Source organism: Cladophialophora immunda (genome assembly GCF_000835495.1).
Source record: "Cladophialophora immunda strain CBS 83496 unplaced genomic scaffold supercont1.3, whole genome shotgun sequence".
Classification (NCBI taxonomy): Eukaryota; Fungi; Ascomycota; class Eurotiomycetes; order Chaetothyriales; family Herpotrichiellaceae; genus Cladophialophora; species Cladophialophora immunda.
The window spans coordinates 4,924,085-4,942,531 of record NW_015622543.1 but is presented as its reverse complement, the minus strand read 5'-3'; the positions used below and the strand labels follow the sequence as shown (position 1 = coordinate 4,942,531).

Sequence of the window (18,447 nt, the reverse complement as noted above, 5' to 3'; positions counted from 1 at the left end):
CCAACACCAACACCAACACCAACACCAACACCAACACCAACACCAACACCAACACCAACTGCTGCGCCCTGGAACATCCAACACAAGCCTGACCTCTAAGATAAGACGTCAAGTAAGCAACCCACAAGCTTAACTCACCACTCACCACAACCGCCAACAACAACGAATTGCACCACTTCGGACCCCACCATCCAGAAACAGACCTCAACTTCACTGCCACCCAGCCTCAACAACCAGAATTGTCCATACAATAAGGACACCGGCTACAACGTCTTGATCGACACCCAGAAAAGACACACACCAGCACAGAAAACGACACGCTTGAACAGAATTGTTTGCCTACTTGTCAATGACAAATCGGCGTTCGCTGCTTGCAACGTTCGCGAGGTGGGAGTAGACTCGTCAGCAGTTATAGCCCAACCAACAACCATACTCAGTGGTCAGTGGCCGCTTCGGACGCATCGAAAATATCCACGACAGTGCCGCTTACGGCTCTCATGTCCATCCACGTTCGACGGTTTATTGGAGGTGGTCGACGCGAGAACCAGTGCGAGCGGCCAGGAGGGAAGAATAGCTATGGAACACTGTCTCACGGCACAGAGACCTGATATGAATGTTTTATGTGAACACGGCCGACTTGCGCGACGGAATCGGTATGAAGGAGGATACTGGCGATCAGAAGGGCTCTATGCGCATCACAGATGGAGGTGCTCAGGCGATGCTACGTGATACATACAACTGACTGCTAGTTCTATGCGAAAGGCAGAGAAGTGAATGGGCGGACACAGATAGCCATTGTATATGTGAATTCCACTGTCTTCACAACTGTCTTTTCCTGCCACGACACAATCCCATCACTCCACGTATTGCATTCAATAGCAATTGACACGACCTCTATGAATTCACTACCTATAGCACCTAGTGAATGTGAACGGCCTCGCGTTGACCGCTCCCCTTGTCCTATTTATTTCCCGTCGAACTCCTTCCACCTTCCTACCCCCTTCAAATCTTGAATCAATCCCAACTTTCGCCCTGGTATCTAAATATCAACATAATCATCCATAAACTTACTCACCACACTTGCTTCTATCGGTCGCGCTCTATCCACCTCCGCCCTCACCACCATGTTCCCAAAGTCTACCTACACACCTCCTCTCCTAGTCACCATGGACAACCACTTTTCACGCCAAAACCAGAGTCTCATCCCCTTGTCGGCCAAGCCCTTCACCCACGCAAAGGCCGAAGCATTCGCCAAGGCCAACGCATCCAACGACGGCAAGGTCCCTGCTAAAGGGTTCACACCATACATTGACATGAGTAGCGTCAAATTCTTCGGCCCTCTCGACGAGGTCGATGCCCAGAACCGTCCCCTGGCGCCTTCTGCGGCGTACGTACAAAATTCGGCGCGCTGTGAAGGAGACATTCGAGGAAGCACGCCAGAAGGCGGCTTCGGAAAAAGCCAAGGAAGAGAGAATCGCGCGAGTCGAGGCGGACAACAAAGAGCATTTTGCTCGCAAGAGAGCGGAGGAAGCTGAGCGCCAAGCTCAAGTGCAAGTCCTCAAGGCCGAAAGAAAGGCTCGAAGCATCGTGACCCGGGCGGCAATCACGCCTCTCGGGAAGAGAAAGCGCCACGCCGTCGATCAAGTGGGAGCCGCCGGTCGCAGACAGTCTGTTTCTCGATCTAGCATCTCTTAGTCGACGGCCATCAACAGTGATAACGGACAGACCGTGAGTGAAGATGAAAGCAGTGACTCCGTGTGTATATCATGGTGCCTAACATGGTCAGGTGAACGTTGATGCCACTGGTGGCACAAGAATCTTTCATGGCGAAGGGCGGCACAGACCGATAATCATCGATTCGGACGATGAGGAAGACTTGCTCCCCAGGCCTAAACGCCGATGTTCCAGCAAAAACAGTTTGCCAGAGGAAGCCGTTGACGAGAAGGCAAATGAAGGCTCCAAGAGCAATTCAGCCGATGGTCGCAGCGACAGCCAACTTGCCAAATGCAAAAAAGTTAGTGATCCAAAGCAAGGCTCTCTTGACCACAGGCGCTGACAACCACAGAATGATGCCAATGATGCCGACCCGTCGGATGACAAGAATTTGATCGAGAAGCGCCGAAAGAACCGGCATGTGCGTCGAGAATCGGACAAGGAAAACACGCTCACCAAGGTTACCAGCAAGGTGACCACGAAGGCCAGGGGCAGCAACAACGCTAGAAACAGACAATGAGTGATTCTTGGGCCCTGTAGCACCAAAAACTTCGTCGGTTGCTGGAAGGGAACTGCCTATCAGTGCCAGGCTTGTCCACCGTTTGATCGATGGGGTAGCTAGATATATAGAAAGACTGGGCCAGCACCAGTGCATAGCACGTCTCAATACGTCCAGGGCGCCATAGGGAATCTCCGGAGCCACTCTAAATGCAGACTATTGAGGAAAGGAAGTCAAGCGATATCGATTTCTTGGTGATACAAAAGTAACAAGAATACGACGAAGTTGAGGAGGAATATTTCATACAAGCAGAGACAACAGGAAGAGATCTCGACTTCGGCAGAGATAGAATGGCAATGAGAGCTCAGGTACTCTGTCTTTTTATAGCTGAGAGCAGTTGAAATTTGGAACCATGTTGTTCTGTCGCTCTGATAGTCTGTAGCAAAAGGAGAGGCAGGTTCGAGAGGAAGAGGAAGCAGAAACTGAGAGACATTTGTTTTCTCCGCAGTGCTGCCTCCCCGCCACTAACCAACCAACTTCGTCAACATTCATTCCCAATTGAACAACTTGGCTTCGTTCCTTGCAGGAAACGCACCACAACTATTCAACTACCTACGAGACCTCCGTCCGCTGTCACTTATCCCACAGTCGACACAGCCCACAATGAAACTCGTCCCCTCTCTCCTCGCCGCGGCATTGGCCCTGGCCCACCTCGTGTCCTCCACCGGTCTCGAGATCGACTACCAGACGCCCGACATTGAATGCACACGAAAGACCCAGAAGGGCGACAAAATCGACGTCCACTACCGGGGCACGTTGCAGAGCACGGGCAAGGAGTTCGACTCTTCGTATTCAAGAGGGACACCGCTGAACTTTCAGCTGGGCGCGGGGAGGGTTATCAAGGGGTGAGTGTGCGCTCTTTTACTTTGCCCCTTTTCCATATGCACTTTTGGCTTGCCAGTTTCTTTGCGCTAAAGTTCCGTGGCTGACTGTGTATCTGCACTGGACTGTAGATGGGACGAGGGGTTGCTGGACATGTGTATTGGGGAGAAGAGGAAGCTGACGATCCCGCCCGAGCTGGGATATGGCGAGAGGAGCGTTGGGCCGATTCCCGGGAACAGCGTGTTGGTCTTCGAAACCGAGTTGATGGGGATCAAAGGCGTCAAGAAGGACGAGTTGTGATCGACGAGAAAACTATTGATGAGAACTTGCGATGCTCTTATCGGTTCGGGCGGTGACCTCTGCTGCATCGTTGGAATATGACGGACGGGGAAACACATCATCACAGTCAATGAGGTCCAAAAGGTATACCATCGAAAAGGCGTTTGAAAACTGGAACGGTGAGTCTCCAGTTTTGCAGGTTGTCTAGATAACAATCCCGCTGTCTGTCAAGGTTTCTTGTTCGGGACGAGAACCATGACAAGCGCTACTCGATGACACCGTTGGGGGTTTGCTCTGGAGAATTTGGCATTCAGGAGTGGCCCCGGAACGCATGTGCTTCATCCTTCCTGTGATGAACAGCTACCATGACTGGCAACAACATGCAACGGGATTGACGCCGTTTGGAGAAGGAAATGAGGTTCAAGTTGATGGACGAGGAACATACACATAGAACTTCGGCATCGCTCATTGCTTCGATCACATCCATCGCAGCTGGGGTATCATAAAAAATGCCATATCTATAACTGTGGATCGGTTGACTCTGCTGGAGTAGTCCCAAAACCTTCTCTTGTGTAGGTGTGACGCCTCGCTGAACCGGTCTATGCCATAGCCCGTTGCCGCAAAGAACTTCATGTCCTCAGTAATCCTCCAGTCTATGCTTGTAGGACAGGTCCGTGGTGGTTCCGAAAATCTCACATACTCGGGACATGTTTATCAATCCATATCATCCAGGCCCCCGCTGTTCCCACTTGTTTCCTCGCCCTCGCCGACGAGTATTCCGACAAGACACTCGCTTAGCATAGCGTCCCAATTCACCCAAGGATGGACCTCCATGAACAACTTGACAGAATCCTTCCCGGCGCCCCTCATGATCTCACCCGCCCCGCCAGGGTGGAAGGGGATGTACGGTGTGATGTTGTACACTTTGCCTTGGTAAACCGTCCAGGCATCTGTTCCTTTTCTTCCGTTCTGCCGCTTGAGTTGGGCTGGCGTAACTCGGATCAAATGCTCTCCCGGCGCGTCTTTGCCTCGGAGGTGGCTGTTCGGGTTCGACGTGAGCGCTGCCCAGTCGAGCGGAGAGTGGCCTGGTTCAAGGATCACTTTCCGTGAAACTTGCTTGCCAGGAGGCATGATGGAGGAAGTCGGTGCGAGTGAAGCATTCGGGAGAGGCTTGATTGGAGGGACGCGCAAGGAGGCCGCTGCGGAGGGAGGAGGTCGAATGAATCCATTGCCGGGTCGAGGTGGCGCAGGTATCTTATCGATGTTTGGAGGTTTCAGAGGCGGCGGGCTTGATGGCCTGGCCGGCTTGGACAGTAGCGGAGGAGGGGGCATCCTTTCACTCTTGGGGTTTGTCTCGTCCGCCATCTTCCCAGGTGGTTCATCGTCTCCGGGTTGAGAGATTTCCAAGCGAAGAGGGGACATATCGAGGGATTGTTGAGGGCCCGGCTTTTCTTCGTCAGGGATGTCCGACTCTGGCTGGGGCTCTTCTATCTCTTTGTCCACGGGTGCGAGTGCGGATTCATGGTGCGGCTTTGCGGGTATTTCTAAGACTTCTTGGACATCCTGTTTAACAAAAATTCTGTAGAGCGCGTATCCTGCTATGATAGTCCAGCATCCAGCGGCGAGCCAACCCATTCTACGAACCGACCCAAGGAAATCGTTGCGGAGAAGACGTGGAAATGGGACAGCGAATTCATGGCGCCAGAGGCAATCACTGTCAGGGTAGGCAGAAGACGTCCATGTTGTTGTAAAGAGTTTGGAGACAAAGGCGCAGATAATCTTTCGAAGTCGTTGGTGAGCCTCGTCCACATGGAGGATGGGCTGCGGGCGCGTGTTGGTGTTGAAATCAAATGACGGCCTATTTTCGGATGCAGAGGACAAGCGACGGTCATTTCATCCCATCATTGATTCGGTCTTTCGAACCTCTATTTGCCTTTCTTGGTTTCATCATGACTTTCACTTTTCTTGCCTTCAAGGGTCGAGTCAAGATGCCCAAAGTCAAAGCGGTGCCGTCCTCCGTCCGCCGAGTCTCGACCCCTCAGTTCGCATGATGGAGTTTGACACCCGTTGCTGTCTGGTTGCGTTCGCTGCAGCAACTATCATTCGAGTCCCCCTCGAGCCGCGCCTTGACAACAAGGCAGAATGCTACTGTCAGCGAGGCGACCTCCAGTTCCCGTGCCACGAGTCTCTTTGTCCGGAAATAAACAAATTTCGTTTCCTGCTCAGGCTTCGGACGATGACCAGCGACGGTCTTAAGTGGGCTGGATGGGTGACATTGGGTACATCTTTGTCCAAGGAGATGCTGCGTAATAATGGAGGGTTTCCTGGTTGTTTCCGGAGCCATACACGTCCAGACAGCATGAGTGTCTCCTGTCTAAGCACCGGTTTTCAGCCGCGGACAGTGGTGAGTTGGTACAGCATGAGCACTAGGAGGGTCGCAAGGCAATAGGCGGCAGATTCGCTGTTGATGCCTAGCATTGGGCAGAATTGCAGAAGCAGAATACAGACAGAATACAGAAGAGAATAAATGAACTCGATTCGGTTTTCTTCACACAAGTCTTGCTCTCCTTTCACCGTCTGTGCTTCCCTTCTCATTGTCAGTTCGTTCCCGGATCTCCGTTCGGTTCAAGCAGAGGACCCTTTCCCTCTTGTCTCGTCACCTGAGGGGCTGGACCTTGCTCGGAAGCACGGCTGAAGACACACACTCACGCACGCAGTGGGTGACAAGGTTGAGACTGCATGCATACTTGTCAGGTGCCCAGTGGTGGCCAGGTTTGAAGCTGACAGTCCGAAACAAGCAGGACTGTTGAAGTAGGAAGTTGCTTCGACTACTGCCACGGCCACGGCCACTGCAACTGCAACTGTTGCTGCTGCTGCCACTCCTACTGCCACTCCTCCTCCTCTTCCTCATCCTCCTCATCATCTTCCTCCTCTCACTTCTTCAACCCCTCCTCTTCGAAATCCAGCCTCCGATGCTACAACACAGCAACCAATCACCCTCCACCACTCGGCTCCTACTGCAACTTTGACCAGCATCTCGTTTCCCTTCTCCAACATCGGCTTGTCACTGGTGTAATCCTGAAGCACAGGCCACAATACCAAGATAGGCGCCTCGGCCAACACCTGAAACCTGCCTTGCTTTCAACCTGACTCCTCCGCCTCCTCTCCACCCTCACAAGCCTCCCGCCGACATTTCAGCAAATCCTCAATACTTTCTGCCCCTCCCCGATTCCCGACCTAGTCCAGGTGCGTCAGGCCAGGGGTCCGTCGCTACTGGCCAAAACCGGGCACTAAAGGGATTCTGTCCTCTCCCCCTCGCATGACCATCCAGATTCCGTTACAACCTTACTTTCACCACAACCCTCTCACCACTTTCACCTTCACCAACTGCATTCTTCTTCCAACCTCCCATTCTCCTAGACGCCCATTGTTCATTGTTGGCTGGATCCCAAAGAAGGTATTTTACGGCTTTGTTGCACAGAATCTGCGGTGTTCTTTGAGGACATGTATCCATAGCTGCCCCAACACTTCGACCGATCTTCGCTGCAAAATCCGTGGTCAACCAAACTCGAAGCCGCGTCCATCCCTCTTAGCCACGGAGTCTATTTTCTACCGTTGCATGGGCTCCGGAGCCCTATCTGAACATTCACACCTGCCTACCTGGACACGGTTGCGTGACTACTGCGTTCAAGGTTTTACTCTCGTGCATGGAGTACTATCCCCATCAGATGTCGTCTCCACCCCACTACGACTATAACCCTTCCGGATCTCAAGCTCGTTCTGGCAGAGAAACTTCCTCTTCTGATGACCATAAGTACAAGCGTCGCAGGATCGATCTCAAGAGCGCCCCTCACAGACACATGGCCGGCCCTTCACAGCCCCCTAACGGTTCTGTGCCTACATCAGTCCCATCCTCGGGAGACTTCTTCGGAGACAATTTCCCGGGGATACCACCTTTGATGCACGCTGGCATCTTCATGGAGGAAGATGCAGCTCTCGAGTACCTGTCTTCAGGCTCCGGCTTTGCTCAAGATCTGCGCGGCTTCGACTCTCCCTTCAACTACCAGAACTTGCTTCCTACCAACCAACCTCCACGACCCGTCAATCTGACCAGTTATCCGTGTCCACCTGGCTTTCGACAGGATTCAGGCGTCGATTTTGCTCGACCACTGCCGGGGAATATCTTCCACGATCACAGAGAGTCGGACGAGCGACTGAGACAATCACAAGGCTACTTGGCAGAGCCTTCTAGTAGTGTGGCGGCAGCCCCCTTCGGTTATCCTGTTGAATGGGGTCAGTCTTCCTCCTTCGTCCAACAGTTCCCGAGAGGTACGGCTGTTTCTCCCCGACGAGAACCGCCGAGCTCCGCCGCCAGCCCGCAGAAACCGCCTATTCTGTTGTTTCTCACTCGCGCCACCAAGGAGAGTATCGAAGCGTTGGAAGAACACAAGAGGGAATGTCCAGCATGCCAACTCGAATTCGAGCAGGATCATTTCATGGCCGTCATGACTTGTTGTGATACCCCTATGCACGCTACCTGTCTGTCCGCCTGGGTCAATTCTGCGACATACTCCAAGAGCAAGGCATGTATGAAGTGCCGTAGAACCATCGATGCGAGACGCATGTTGAACAATGTTGTTCCGCCAGTCAATGATAAGAGCTGGGACGAGGGCGTTGAGTTTAATGCACCGGAGTCGGTGAAAGGGGACACCAAGATTGAACTCAACGTCAGTGCGAAGCCGGAACGTTCAAGGATGCGACGATGTGGAAACTCGATGTATTATCCAAGCTACAGATCAGGACGTACTTCCTTTACGGTGCCCGAGACACTGAGTCCGGAGACCAGAAATGTGGTTCTCCAAGTCCACGAAGAGCAAATGCGCATGACCGACGAAATGCGACATCGAAATCGGGTGGCCTGTACGGAAAGCAACCGAGCGAATCAAGAAGATATCAGCGCGAATCGTGCACTCCTTGAGGCTCAAGTTCGAGGCGACCCTGTGGATCTCACGCCGTTCATCAGGAGGTGCGAGAAGACCAAGTTGGCAAGGGACAAGGCGAGAGAAGCATACCAGAGGGTTCAATTGGAGTTGGAGACCATGTCCCGATCGCATTCCCATCGATTAAGCACCATGCTTGATGAATATTGCATGGAGCGATGTCGCGTTCGCCGAAGTGGGGAGGAAGGGCCGGCTCGAAGCGTACCTCTTCGAGTGGTCAATGGAGAGCCATCAGACGCGCAGTCCCCTTGATTCTTGAAATTAAAGAGGCTTCCAGGCGAAGAAATGGCGTCTGAAGTGAGGACGTCAACCTGAGCACTAGCTACTTGACGACAGCTTTGCAAGAGAGCGTTTGAGGAGGCTTGGGAGACCGAAGTCTCAACTATTGAGGCACGACATATGGCGATACGGTTAGAGGGGAGAGAGGATTATTGTGGCAGGTCTAAAGAGATCTGCGTGGACAAGCAGCGGGATTCCGCTTGTAAGCCCACCGTTGACAAGGTCAGTTCGACAAAATCGATGGATGAATTGGTTTGGCCAGTTGGTGCCAACTGGCATCTCACCAAAAAAAAAGACGACGACCAGAACGAAGTTCACAGCTACGAACATGGGAGCGGACGTACACAATTTGGCCCCAGCAGACACATTCATCAACACTAATGACGATACGATACATGAATTTCACAGGGTTTGGACTTGCATTGGAGAACGGGGACTGAGGCATACGCGCACAAAGGACATACAAGATATGGCTTGCTGCATCAGTGGTACTCTTCTTTACTGCCCTGACTTGACATTGGGCCTGGATTCGAGGTTGCACTGGTAATGGAATGGGAATGATACTGCGATGGGCTCGGTTTCAACCTTTCCTCCTGATGTGACAGAGCTGTTACCGTTAGCGGCGTTACAGGCCGTGGGCATTCAAAGTCAATATCGCATCACATCGCTTGAGATCGAAGTTATGTGCCTATGACGAATTCATCCATCTGCACCGGTTATTGGTTGGTTTCTCGGTCTCCTCTGTAGATAGTCATAGTCAGATTGCAATGAATTAATGTGGAACGAAGAGATTATGGAATCCAGCAGGTGGTTGCCCGCTGAAGATGGATTTATATCAGGTGCACCGAGTCTCGCGCGGATGTACAAGGCTGGATGCAAACAGCGGACGGCGATCGAGGCCCGCCGCAATACAGGGCAGTATACACGCTGGATTCAGCCCCACACCCTGTGATCGGTTTACTGATATAAAGTCCAATTACGCAGGAGACTCGTACATTGACTCTTGAAATGGACCCGCGCGATCCAGACATTTTACACCTCGACCTGTCGGTCTCAGGTGGACCAACATCTCCTGCTTCGGAATCTGCAGGCAGAGTCGCCAGAACATTGGTATGAATGGTACTTCCAACCTGGCTAGCAACTCGCTCTTTTGCAGTCCCCGGGTGGCGGCGTCGGCAACCTCGTCCTCGTCAATGTACATGTTTTCGCCGACATTCCACACAGAAGCTCCTTCTCGTTGTGCTCATAGATCTTGATATACCATAGTCCCACAGCATGCAGGTGTACTGCTCACGCTGCGAAGTGATGTGGCCTTTGTCGCCAAAACAACTTCGAGTTGATCACCGGGCAGCGGCAGAGTCATGGACGGATCGCATGTTCAGACTGTCCCAGTAGTCCGAACAGGTCCTCTGAATCTGTTGTCGTTGTCTGTTGGAAGCACCAGACATCGAGACGAAAGGGTTCGGCGGCAGGTCGACCGTGTCTGGCCTGGCCTGTGAACCTCCTCGTCCACCGAAAAAGGCGTCTATCGTTCTCTGGTTTGATTGAGCGGTCTGCGGTATCTCCGCCTCTGGAACATCGTCGGTCATCTCGGCGTCGGCTTCGTCCATCGGCAAGCCGTCTTCACCGAGTGATATCACGTCCGACATCGGCATTGCTTCGTCGAGATGCAGCCGTTGGGCTTCGTACAGCTTCCTCAAGGTATTCTCGTGAATTGTCTCCTCGTTCGGTCTATCGTCGCGATATCTCTTGCGCGTGCGGCTGTTCAGGTAAGGGACGGCCTTGACCTTGAGGAAGTCATAAGGGTGCGCGTCGCAGTTGGACGAGATCGTGCTGCTGGTTGAGGACAGAGGGGATGATGTCACGGAGGGCGTGGAAGGAATGGTGTTTGGTTGGAAGTGGAACATGTCCTCCTCAAAGACGGAGGCTTTTCGTTTGGCGCTCATGCTTGCTGGAAGGTCTCGGTCCAAAATTCGCTGGGAGAGGGTGGGATGGCTGTGGGAGCAGACGAGGTTTTATGAGGAAAGACGCGTTGGAGACACGGCAACGAAGACACTTTACGCGTCTGACACGCGTGAGAAATGGGAGGCTGGGAGAGCTTCAGGCCGCCGATGGAGACGACGATCGGTTCTGCGGGGGTAACAACACTATCCAAATATACAATAAATGGATACAGCAATAAAAAAGGACATTGGGAGCTGATGAGAGGCAATTGAACGATTCCGAAGAGTGATGCATTTTCAATGAAAGGGAAAGGAGCCTTGGGCGTAGTTGACCTGCGCTGGGGGGCTTCCCCGCAGCAGACGCCCAGACTGCTCGTACGAGGCGAAGACAACCCCGCTCGTCACCAATGAGCGCCAGGAACAACTTTGGCTTCAACGACATCCCTCACAGGGTCTAAAGGGTTTTGCACCTATTTTTCCGACTATTGCTCTCGATTTTCTCTTCTTGATATGGCCGTGAGAGAAGCCTCTCATGCCGGCTCGTGGTACTCTGGCAATGGACGACAACTGGCAGCCCAGCTCGACCAGTGGTTGTCCCAAGTGCCCGAGACAAGCATCATTCCTGGTGTTGACAGCTTGCCCTTAGCGGGAGCCAGAGTAGTTATATCTCCTCACGCAGGGTACGCCTACTCGGGTCCTTGTGCAGCATGGGCCTACAAGTGCCTCGACCTCTCCAAAGCCAAGCGTATCTTCATCCTCCACCCGTCTCATCACCATCACTTGAGCACGGCTGCGCTCCCAGTTGTGGACGCCTACGAGACACCGCTCTCCAACACTCCTCTCCCCCTCGATCACGAGACTATCGATGAATTGTCCACCCTCTCCGCGGTTGTCCAAGGTCGCACTGTCAAGTTCACCACCATGTCTCAGCCGGTGGACGAAGCCGAACACAGCGCCGAAATGCAGCTGCCGTACATCCACCGACTCCTCCAAAAGCTATACCCTGACAAGTCCGAGTCATCATACCCTCCTCTCGTCCCCATCATGGTTGGGGGAACGAACCCTGCCACCGAGGCTGCATTGGGAAGAATGTTGGCTCCATACATCGCGGATGAAGGTAATGCATTCGTCATCTCCTCGGACTTCTGCCATTGGGGAAGTCGATTCGGCTACACTTATTACCTCCCTGACGCACCCAGCCCGGCCTTGTCGCCGATGACGCTTCCCAATGGGGTACGGGGAGAGTCTACCACGGCAAAGGAGTCGGTCAACGAAGATGTGCACAAGATGCCCACATTGGGGCTGGGTCAAAATCTCGGCTCCAGGACTCAGGTTTCAAAAGGTGGACCACAGATATTTGAGAGCATCGCACACGCTGACAGAGCTTGCATGTGTGCCATCGCCACGGGACAACATTCAGAATTCCTCCGCGTGCTCAAGGAGACCGGGAACACCGTGTGTGGACGACACCCCATAGGCGTCTTCATGGCTGGCCTTGAAGAGGTGGAGCGACTGGAAAGGGAGAAAGGTGGCGACCCGGCGGACCGCAGACGATTCAGGTTCGTGCGGTACGAACGCAGCAGTGATGCCGAGACTGTCAGAGACAGCAGCGTCAGCTACGTGAGTGCTTTTGCGGTCCTCTAAAGCCGTTGCTGGTCGTTCCGACCGCAAGTCGGACAGTGCCAACACAGCCAAGAGTGATGTGTGCCTCAAAGACGACGATTCTCTCAAACTAGACGAGATGGAGTCGTCCCGCGTGAGTCTCACAGAGTTCTGACACGCTTGCCTCGCGCAAGTGTTAAGCTGCTCGTGTCAGCATCTGTTCGAGAAGACGGCTTACCCCGCTCGAAAGAGGCACATTATTCAGGCATTCAGCCGGGGCCAGACAGTCAGCACGGGGTTCTGGGGCAGTTTTTCGTCCGGGGAGCCGAGATACTTGGGGATGAGGATCTGACACGCCAGAGAGAGAATACGCAAGCGCAAGGAGAGAGGCTGAAGCGTGCTGTAGAAGCCAAGGCAATGGCCATTTCCAAGATTGGGCTCACGCTGGAGTGTCAGGACGATTGTAGTCGTTTCTAGCTCTGGTTCGATATGCACGATACTGGCGGCCTGAAGTGGCACAAAATGCCTAGGTGAAGGCGTAGCGTGTATTCGTCGAGAGAGTTGTAAACACAGCGTATCCTCATACCAAGCGGAAGACGGATACCAAGTCCGAGACCAGGGCCATCCTTGCTCGCCGATTGACGCTTTCGCTGTTCCGGGGGCCAAGCTCCAGAAAGGGAAGTATCAAGAAGATGGAGATCGACGTCATTGCCTAGGCACAACCAACGTAGGGGGTACCATTGCTGTCAAAATCCCCAACTAGATCTTGGTAGGCAGGGAAGTACCGGGGACCGGAATATATCCTTCGCACTACCTACCGAGCTACGCACGCATACCTGGGCAGGCAAGAGGCTAGGAAGGGTACGAAGGACGTAATACCTATGTAGCTACGAGATGTGGAAGTTCGTTATGTAGGGCTGGTGGTCGAAGTGGGGGTAAATGAATGTCAGGGACTGAACCCCAGCGTCGACCCCCGTTATTGATGAGCCCTAATAATTCTCCGTACTGAGTACAGGTAGAACATTCGAGATACATGGCGTGACATATAACATCCGGGGGGGGTGGGGGGAGGGTGGTTCGTAATGATGACTACCTCAACCACCACCACCACCACCACCACCACAACCATGGAAATTACGTGGTAATGCTATCGGTCGAGCTATGTAGCGAGTACAATATGTGCCCGAGGGCAAGGAGAGACCATCCGAAGAAGCCAAATACCTACAAAACTAACTTTGCTAGTTTTCTGGCCACCGGCTAATAAGAAGCAGTCCTCACAAATTCCCATACCTGATGTAATGCAAGTTGTAGATGAGTGGAGGGAAAGTCCCCAGGCTGGAGCCGGTCTGGGGACAAAGGTTACGGCGCGGGGGAGAAAGGGGGGGGGTGGCCGCCAAGCTCGAGAAAATTCCCCGCTTTTTGCAAAAAGGCAATCGAGCATGGATCGGGGTTCTTGGTGCATATCAGCCCCAGTGGTCGTGGGATGGGAAAGAGGGAGGGGAAACCGTGAAAATGCAAGGGTTGGGCAAGGCAAAGAGGCTAGCTAGTCTTGGTGCGAAGTCGGGGGTGCGCGCTTTTCTTCGCTGACCGAAGAATGGGCAAAATAGCTCACGCCCAAATAAAAAAAAATTGGCTATAAAACCTCCGATGAGGCCGAAAGGGCCAATAGGGCCGGCTCACTAGCGTCACCCGGTGTGCCCTGTCGACTGCAAGCGAAGGGGGATTGAATAAACGGGCGAGGTCACTTGACGTCTCGAAAAGTTGTCGAAGAAAGGGGGATGATTGGAAAAGACCCCCCGTCCTGAAAAACCAGGAGTGTAGGAGGGAGCCAAGCGAGGGGAAGAATCCAAGGATCAGCCCATTTCCCCGCCATAGCAATGAGAGAGCTCCCTGGCGACCATCAACTGAGCTCTTTTTCCGGCCGTCAGGTGAAAATGCAACGAGGCGTGCGTCTGCCGAGCGTGCGATGAGCTGGACCTCGTCGCTATGTCAATAACTCCCAAGGCCTTGGCTGCTCGGTGCAACTTTGTTAATAGAGATCAGCAAACCCAGACTTTCCCGGCGCTAGAACCGTCCTTTTTCTTGGGGACTGTTTCTGCACCGCCAGGCGCGGCGATCTTCGATGCCAGCGCGCCAATCACTTGGCGGGGAGCTGATTGGGGGCCATTGGCGAACGGCGGAAGGCTTGGGCATGACGACAATCAAACAACATTCCAGCAGCGACAGCTCAGCAAGCCCTGCGATCCCGACGATCCTTCATTCTACCATGACGTGGCGCCGTCGAATATCCTTTTGATAACCGGGGATTGTGGGAAAGCTCCGCCATGAGCAAGAACCGCTTCGTCATGCGCTCTGCTGCCCGAGTCCGACGTCCCTCTGGCTTTTGGGGGTAGCGGTGTCAAAAGTGCAAAAATGGAAAAGAAAAGGAAAATGGCTGAAGGCAAGGAACATAGCATTATAGTGTATTAGCCAAAACGATGGAAAGTTTTTTTTAGAGCAGAACTGTCCAGAACCAAGCAACGCAGATTGGGGTATCCAAAGAGACGTAGTATTGCTTTGCCGATTCCCAGCTCCGTACAGCACCGCACCTCCCCCAGTGTGATTGATCCATGCCTCTCCGGCGGCGTCATATTCTGTGATAGACAAAAGACATATTTCTTCGAGTAGTTTTGCGCGTTCCCTCCACGTATGTAGTGTGCGCTGGAATTATCGAATGCGGCGATGTTTTCGACGCGCGTCAGCCAATCGTGCAGGTCGCCTACACGGAGCTGTCGGTCTTGTCCTCGGTGCGAGCTGCTCTGCCCTTCTCCGACCAGGGGAAGTGGAGGACGGGGACGATGAAGAAGCTGTTCGAGGTGTCGGCGATACCGGCGAGGGCATTGTACCAGGCCAAAAAGGCGGCCAGGATGCCAAAAGCACCACCTGCACGGGTCAGGCCGGTGTGAGGAGCGCCGTTCTCGAGAACCAGGTAGGAGCAGCCCAACATCAAGAATGCCAGATCCAGGGTGAAGAACAGGAGGAAGAAGGCCACGGTAGACTTGAGGGTGCAGATGAGGAGGAGGAAGGTGAAGATGAACCAGCCCTGTAGTTTCCCAGTTAGAACTGCGCTGTTGAACATGCACCATGCGATGGGGCACCACTTTACCATCAAGTAGAAGCCTAGGCAGTCAAACAGAGCCTTGGTGCTCTGCTGCTCTGTAATGGTCGCTTCAATCTCGAAGCCACCGGGAGTGAGGATGATGGCAAAGGAGATCCAGAAACCGCCATAGGAGGACAACGCGGTAGCACCGAAGGTGTTGCCGACTGCCATTTCCCTGTAGGTGGGCTGTTAGTGATGACCGAGAATCATGCCGCCAGAACAACTTACCACATGCCAGCCAGGAGCTGCACGAGACCACCATAACCAAAGGCGAGAGAGATGACAATGGCCGGGACTTTGATATTTCGGGTTCCCAGGTTGATCAAGCTGAGGACGAAGGTGGTCAAGGCGAAAGCGCACAAGCCCAGAGGAGCCGGGTTGGCGAACTTGCGCTTCTCGACGCCTCTGTAGAGACCGGGTTGGAATTCACCACCGAAGGCTGTAAATCAACCCGTCAGTCCACCAGTCTAGAACTTGGCAAGGAAGATCAAACTCACCGGGCAGCGTGGCATCCAAGTTTGTTCGCATATGAGCCAAAGGACCATATCCGAAGCGAGCGGCGTTTTGAGCCGCCGTCTTCTCTTCGTGGCTCATTCCTCGTGTGGCTTTTTCGAAGTCCTGGGCATGGGTCGAGGTGTCGCCGTTGACTGCTGAGTTGACAGCGTTATGTTCGGTGTTGGTGGCCATGGTGAATGGAGCTTTGGAGGGGGCAGGAGGATGTTTTCGACAGGTTAAGAGTACGACGTAGTGTAGCTACTCGAATGGATGCACTTTGCAACGAACTAGGTCACCAAAGGCACACTGAAAGAGCCGGCAAGGGGGGATGGGAAGGGAGAGAAGGGTCCGTCGTGAGAAGGGGATCTACGAGTGTTTATGTATTGCTCTGGGATCGCGCGTCCCAGCACAGGACACCCCGGAGGCAGTCAAAGCTAGGGTCTTCTGGGGAATGGAGGGCAGGGGGAAGCAGGAGGGCTGTGGCCACTGGCCAGTTGTCGGAATCGGCGGGGAGGAAGTTTTTTCTCGTGTCTGTTCACGGCATTGCGTTTCTGGTGGACCGACGTTTTGCAAAGACTCCATGGAACGGTTGAAACAAGACTAAGGCACTGGATCGCGGCCGGGGAGTGGACAGACAGCTGTTGGGAAGGGGGTGGGCTGGTGGGCTGGTGGACAGATGACAAGGTTGAGAAATGATCACCTGCGTTGTTGGAGCCATGGGTTGAGTTCATGCCTGCTTTGGGGGGGCACCAGATCTGTCCGGAGGACGGAGGATGCGAGCAAAGGGCGACCAGGGCGATGACGGGGGGTTTTGGGATGCACTGTTTGTGGAAGCGATCTGAATGGGCCGGAGAAGCGAAGAGTTGCATTTATTGCCGTTTAGCCTGTTATTGGCGACGGGCGAATGACTGCAAACCGCAAAGGCGCCTTTGGCTGTCCGGAGGGTGGAGACCCTGTCTGGATTTGCGGTCGAGCGGAGGAAGAACAAGATGCGACTCTGACCCAATACGGCGAACGGGCGATCGTCCAGGGCGAAAGGCACGACAGAGACTACAGGGACGAAGGTGCAAAGAGTCACGCCACGGAGAGAAGAGAGGGCGCTTGGCATTGGCATCGGCACGCTGGCAGCAGGGGGCGATTGTATGTTCTAGACTTGCAGTCATGACGGCAGGTCTGTATGTCAAAAGAGATGCAAATTAATACCATCCAAGTACGCGATGCTGCAGAACAAGACAGAGGGAAAAAGAGCGAAGATCTGCCAGCGGAAGAAGAAGTGGAGACGTGACAAATGCACTACTTGGTACGCAGCCACTACGCGCCGGAGGAAGAGGAAGATGATGACGACGGTGGGTGAAAGAATGAATGATGAAAAAAGCAGGTGGATGATGATGATGGGCAACCGATGGGGAATGGCATGGGCCATGCAGATGCTGCTATTCCTCCCTGCTCCTCCTCCCTGCGACCACAGAAATTAATTAGCCGTGAAACCAGCCAGCCAGAAGAATAGAAGAGAGGAAATGCAACACACAGCTTCCCAACTGGAAACGGCGGTCAACCACAAGAACTATTACAACTGCCCTCTTGTTTGTACTTGCAAATAGTGCAAGTAGCTGCTGGCAGGCTCGTAGGGTGCGAGGTATGGAGTACTCTGTATTACTCAGTAGACACGACTAGCAATCGCCACCACCTTTCCCCGTCACTTTCACTTTCACCTTCACTTCACCTTCACCTCACTTTCACCTCACTTTCACCTCGATCACTTCCGCCAGAGCTTCACCCAAAACGGGTCAATACCCGAAATGCTCAACCCACCAGTTGCTCCTCTTGTTCGTTCTCTACTTGTACTCGTCCTCCACGTCTCCAGCTTTTTTCACCCTTCGTCCCAATGACTGTAATATTGTTGTCGCCGTCGTTCTCGTCGCCGCTCCTCTTGCGCACACTCCGGGACATGGTTCACTGTCTCCTCCCACGTATTCGCTACATTCGCTTGCCGGTTTGCCTGGTGCCCGACGCCTCTTACATCACCTTGAATCCAGCTGCACCAACAGCTCAGCAGCCTTGACAAGCCACACCGCAGTCCATCAAGATCTCGATTCGTCCACAGCCCTCCGAAACCTCTTGGACTCGCGCCTAACCTCCCGCAAAACCGTATTCCTTGCCGTCACACCAGATTTGTCACGGATCACGAGATATCTACCTTTCCCACTTGCTCTGTGCCAGCCCAAGCAGCGGCATCTGTGAGCGCCACGCTTCTGGCCCTTCCGTCGACTTCCGCCGTCGGCCTCGGTACTGTCTTTCAAACGAGCCACGCGGAATCCCTTCCTACCATCTCACCGCTCGCCTGCCTCTTTCGCCAATGTTCTAGAAGACTTCGCCGCCCGACTCCTTTTCTGCTTCCAAACCTTCTCTTAACCACCCGATCTATATTCGAACATCAGGCTGACTCCGTCTTACTACCACCACCTCGGGACTCTGCGATTGCACTAACACCCCCATATCGACTCCATCTCCTAATTTCACCATAATTTGCCACTTCCATTGCCCCGGGTTTCTTCATGGGGTTCTCCTAATTCACGTGGCGTGCCTGTTGTTCTCGCTGATGTGCCGCTTGAGTTG

At 53.5% G+C, this 18,447-nt stretch overlaps 7 protein-coding genes across 7 annotated transcripts; 4 read left to right on the top strand and 3 right to left on the bottom strand.

The window, feature by feature from the left end:
• The first annotated feature begins 2,734 nt into the window (after positions 1-2,734).
• PV07_06098 (uncharacterized protein) lies at positions 2,735-3,917 on the top strand. Its single transcript, XM_016393045.1, has 2 exons — positions 2,735-3,117; positions 3,226-3,917. The coding sequence occupies exons 1-2, from the start codon at positions 2,876-2,878 to the stop codon at positions 3,392-3,394; spliced, it is 411 nt and encodes a 136-aa protein (XP_016250564.1). The 5' UTR covers positions 2,735-2,875; the 3' UTR covers positions 3,395-3,917.
• Positions 3,766-5,956, bottom strand: PV07_06097 (uncharacterized protein). The gene has a single exon (XM_016393044.1). It carries the CDS (start codon positions 5,006-5,008, stop codon positions 4,088-4,090), a length of 921 nt encoding a protein of 306 aa, XP_016250563.1. The 5' UTR covers positions 5,009-5,956; the 3' UTR covers positions 3,766-4,087.
• A 3-nt stretch (positions 5,957-5,959) lies between these two features.
• PV07_06096 (uncharacterized protein) lies at positions 5,960-9,483 on the top strand. Its single transcript, XM_016393043.1, has one exon. It carries the CDS (start codon positions 7,081-7,083, stop codon positions 8,623-8,625), a length of 1,545 nt encoding a protein of 514 aa, XP_016250562.1. The 5' UTR covers positions 5,960-7,080; the 3' UTR covers positions 8,626-9,483.
• Positions 9,484-9,553: 70 nt separating this feature from the next.
• PV07_06095 (uncharacterized protein) lies at positions 9,554-10,692 on the bottom strand. The gene has a single exon (XM_016393042.1). It carries the CDS (start codon positions 10,596-10,598, stop codon positions 9,993-9,995), a length of 606 nt encoding a protein of 201 aa, XP_016250561.1. The 5' UTR covers positions 10,599-10,692; the 3' UTR covers positions 9,554-9,992.
• A 343-nt stretch (positions 10,693-11,035) lies between these two features.
• On the top strand, positions 11,036-13,164 carry PV07_06094 (AmmeMemoRadiSam system protein B). Its single transcript, XM_016393041.1, has one exon. The coding sequence runs from the start codon at positions 11,106-11,108 to the stop codon at positions 12,237-12,239; it is 1,134 nt and encodes a 377-aa protein (XP_016250560.1). The 5' UTR covers positions 11,036-11,105; the 3' UTR covers positions 12,240-13,164.
• Positions 13,165-13,893: 729 nt separating this feature from the next.
• Positions 13,894-14,672, top strand: PV07_06093 (uncharacterized protein). The gene has a single exon (XM_016393040.1). The coding sequence runs from the start codon at positions 14,184-14,186 to the stop codon at positions 14,523-14,525; it is 342 nt and encodes a 113-aa protein (XP_016250559.1). The 5' UTR covers positions 13,894-14,183; the 3' UTR covers positions 14,526-14,672.
• On the bottom strand, positions 14,633-16,494 carry PV07_06092 (uncharacterized protein). Its single transcript, XM_016393039.1, has 4 exons — positions 15,834-16,494; positions 15,565-15,775; positions 15,343-15,511; positions 14,633-15,279 (listed from the first exon to the last, which is right to left on the bottom strand). The coding sequence occupies exons 1-4, from the start codon at positions 16,021-16,023 to the stop codon at positions 14,956-14,958; spliced, it is 894 nt and encodes a 297-aa protein (XP_016250558.1). The 5' UTR covers positions 16,024-16,494; the 3' UTR covers positions 14,633-14,955.
• Positions 16,495-18,447: the final 1,953 nt, after the last annotated feature.

Excerpts from the sequence above, each read along its gene's own strand:
- PV07_06098 (XM_016393045.1), top strand. The coding sequence starts at position 2,876 with ATGAAACTCGTCCCCTCTCTCCTCGCCGCGGCATTGGCCCTGGCCCAC. Across the intron at positions 3,118-3,225 it reads GCGGGGAGGGTTATCAAGGG|ATGGGACGAGGGGTTGCTGG; the intron begins GTGAGTGTGCGC and ends ACTGGACTGTAG.
- PV07_06097 (XM_016393044.1), bottom strand. The coding sequence starts at position 5,008 with ATGGGTTGGCTCGCCGCTGGATGCTGGACTATCATAGCAGGATACGCG.
- PV07_06096 (XM_016393043.1), top strand. The coding sequence starts at position 7,081 with ATGGAGTACTATCCCCATCAGATGTCGTCTCCACCCCACTACGACTAT.
- PV07_06095 (XM_016393042.1), bottom strand. The coding sequence starts at position 10,598 with ATGAGCGCCAAACGAAAAGCCTCCGTCTTTGAGGAGGACATGTTCCAC.
- PV07_06094 (XM_016393041.1), top strand. The coding sequence starts at position 11,106 with ATGGCCGTGAGAGAAGCCTCTCATGCCGGCTCGTGGTACTCTGGCAAT.
- PV07_06093 (XM_016393040.1), top strand. The coding sequence starts at position 14,184 with ATGTCAATAACTCCCAAGGCCTTGGCTGCTCGGTGCAACTTTGTTAAT.
- PV07_06092 (XM_016393039.1), bottom strand. The coding sequence starts at position 16,023 with ATGGCCACCAACACCGAACATAACGCTGTCAACTCAGCAGTCAACGGC. Across the intron at positions 15,776-15,833 it reads CTTGGATGCCACGCTGCCCG|CCTTCGGTGGTGAATTCCAA; the intron begins GTGAGTTTGATC and ends GTTGATTTACAG. Across the intron at positions 15,512-15,564 it reads CAGCTCCTGGCTGGCATGTG|GGAAATGGCAGTCGGCAACA; the intron begins GTAAGTTGTTCT and ends GCCCACCTACAG.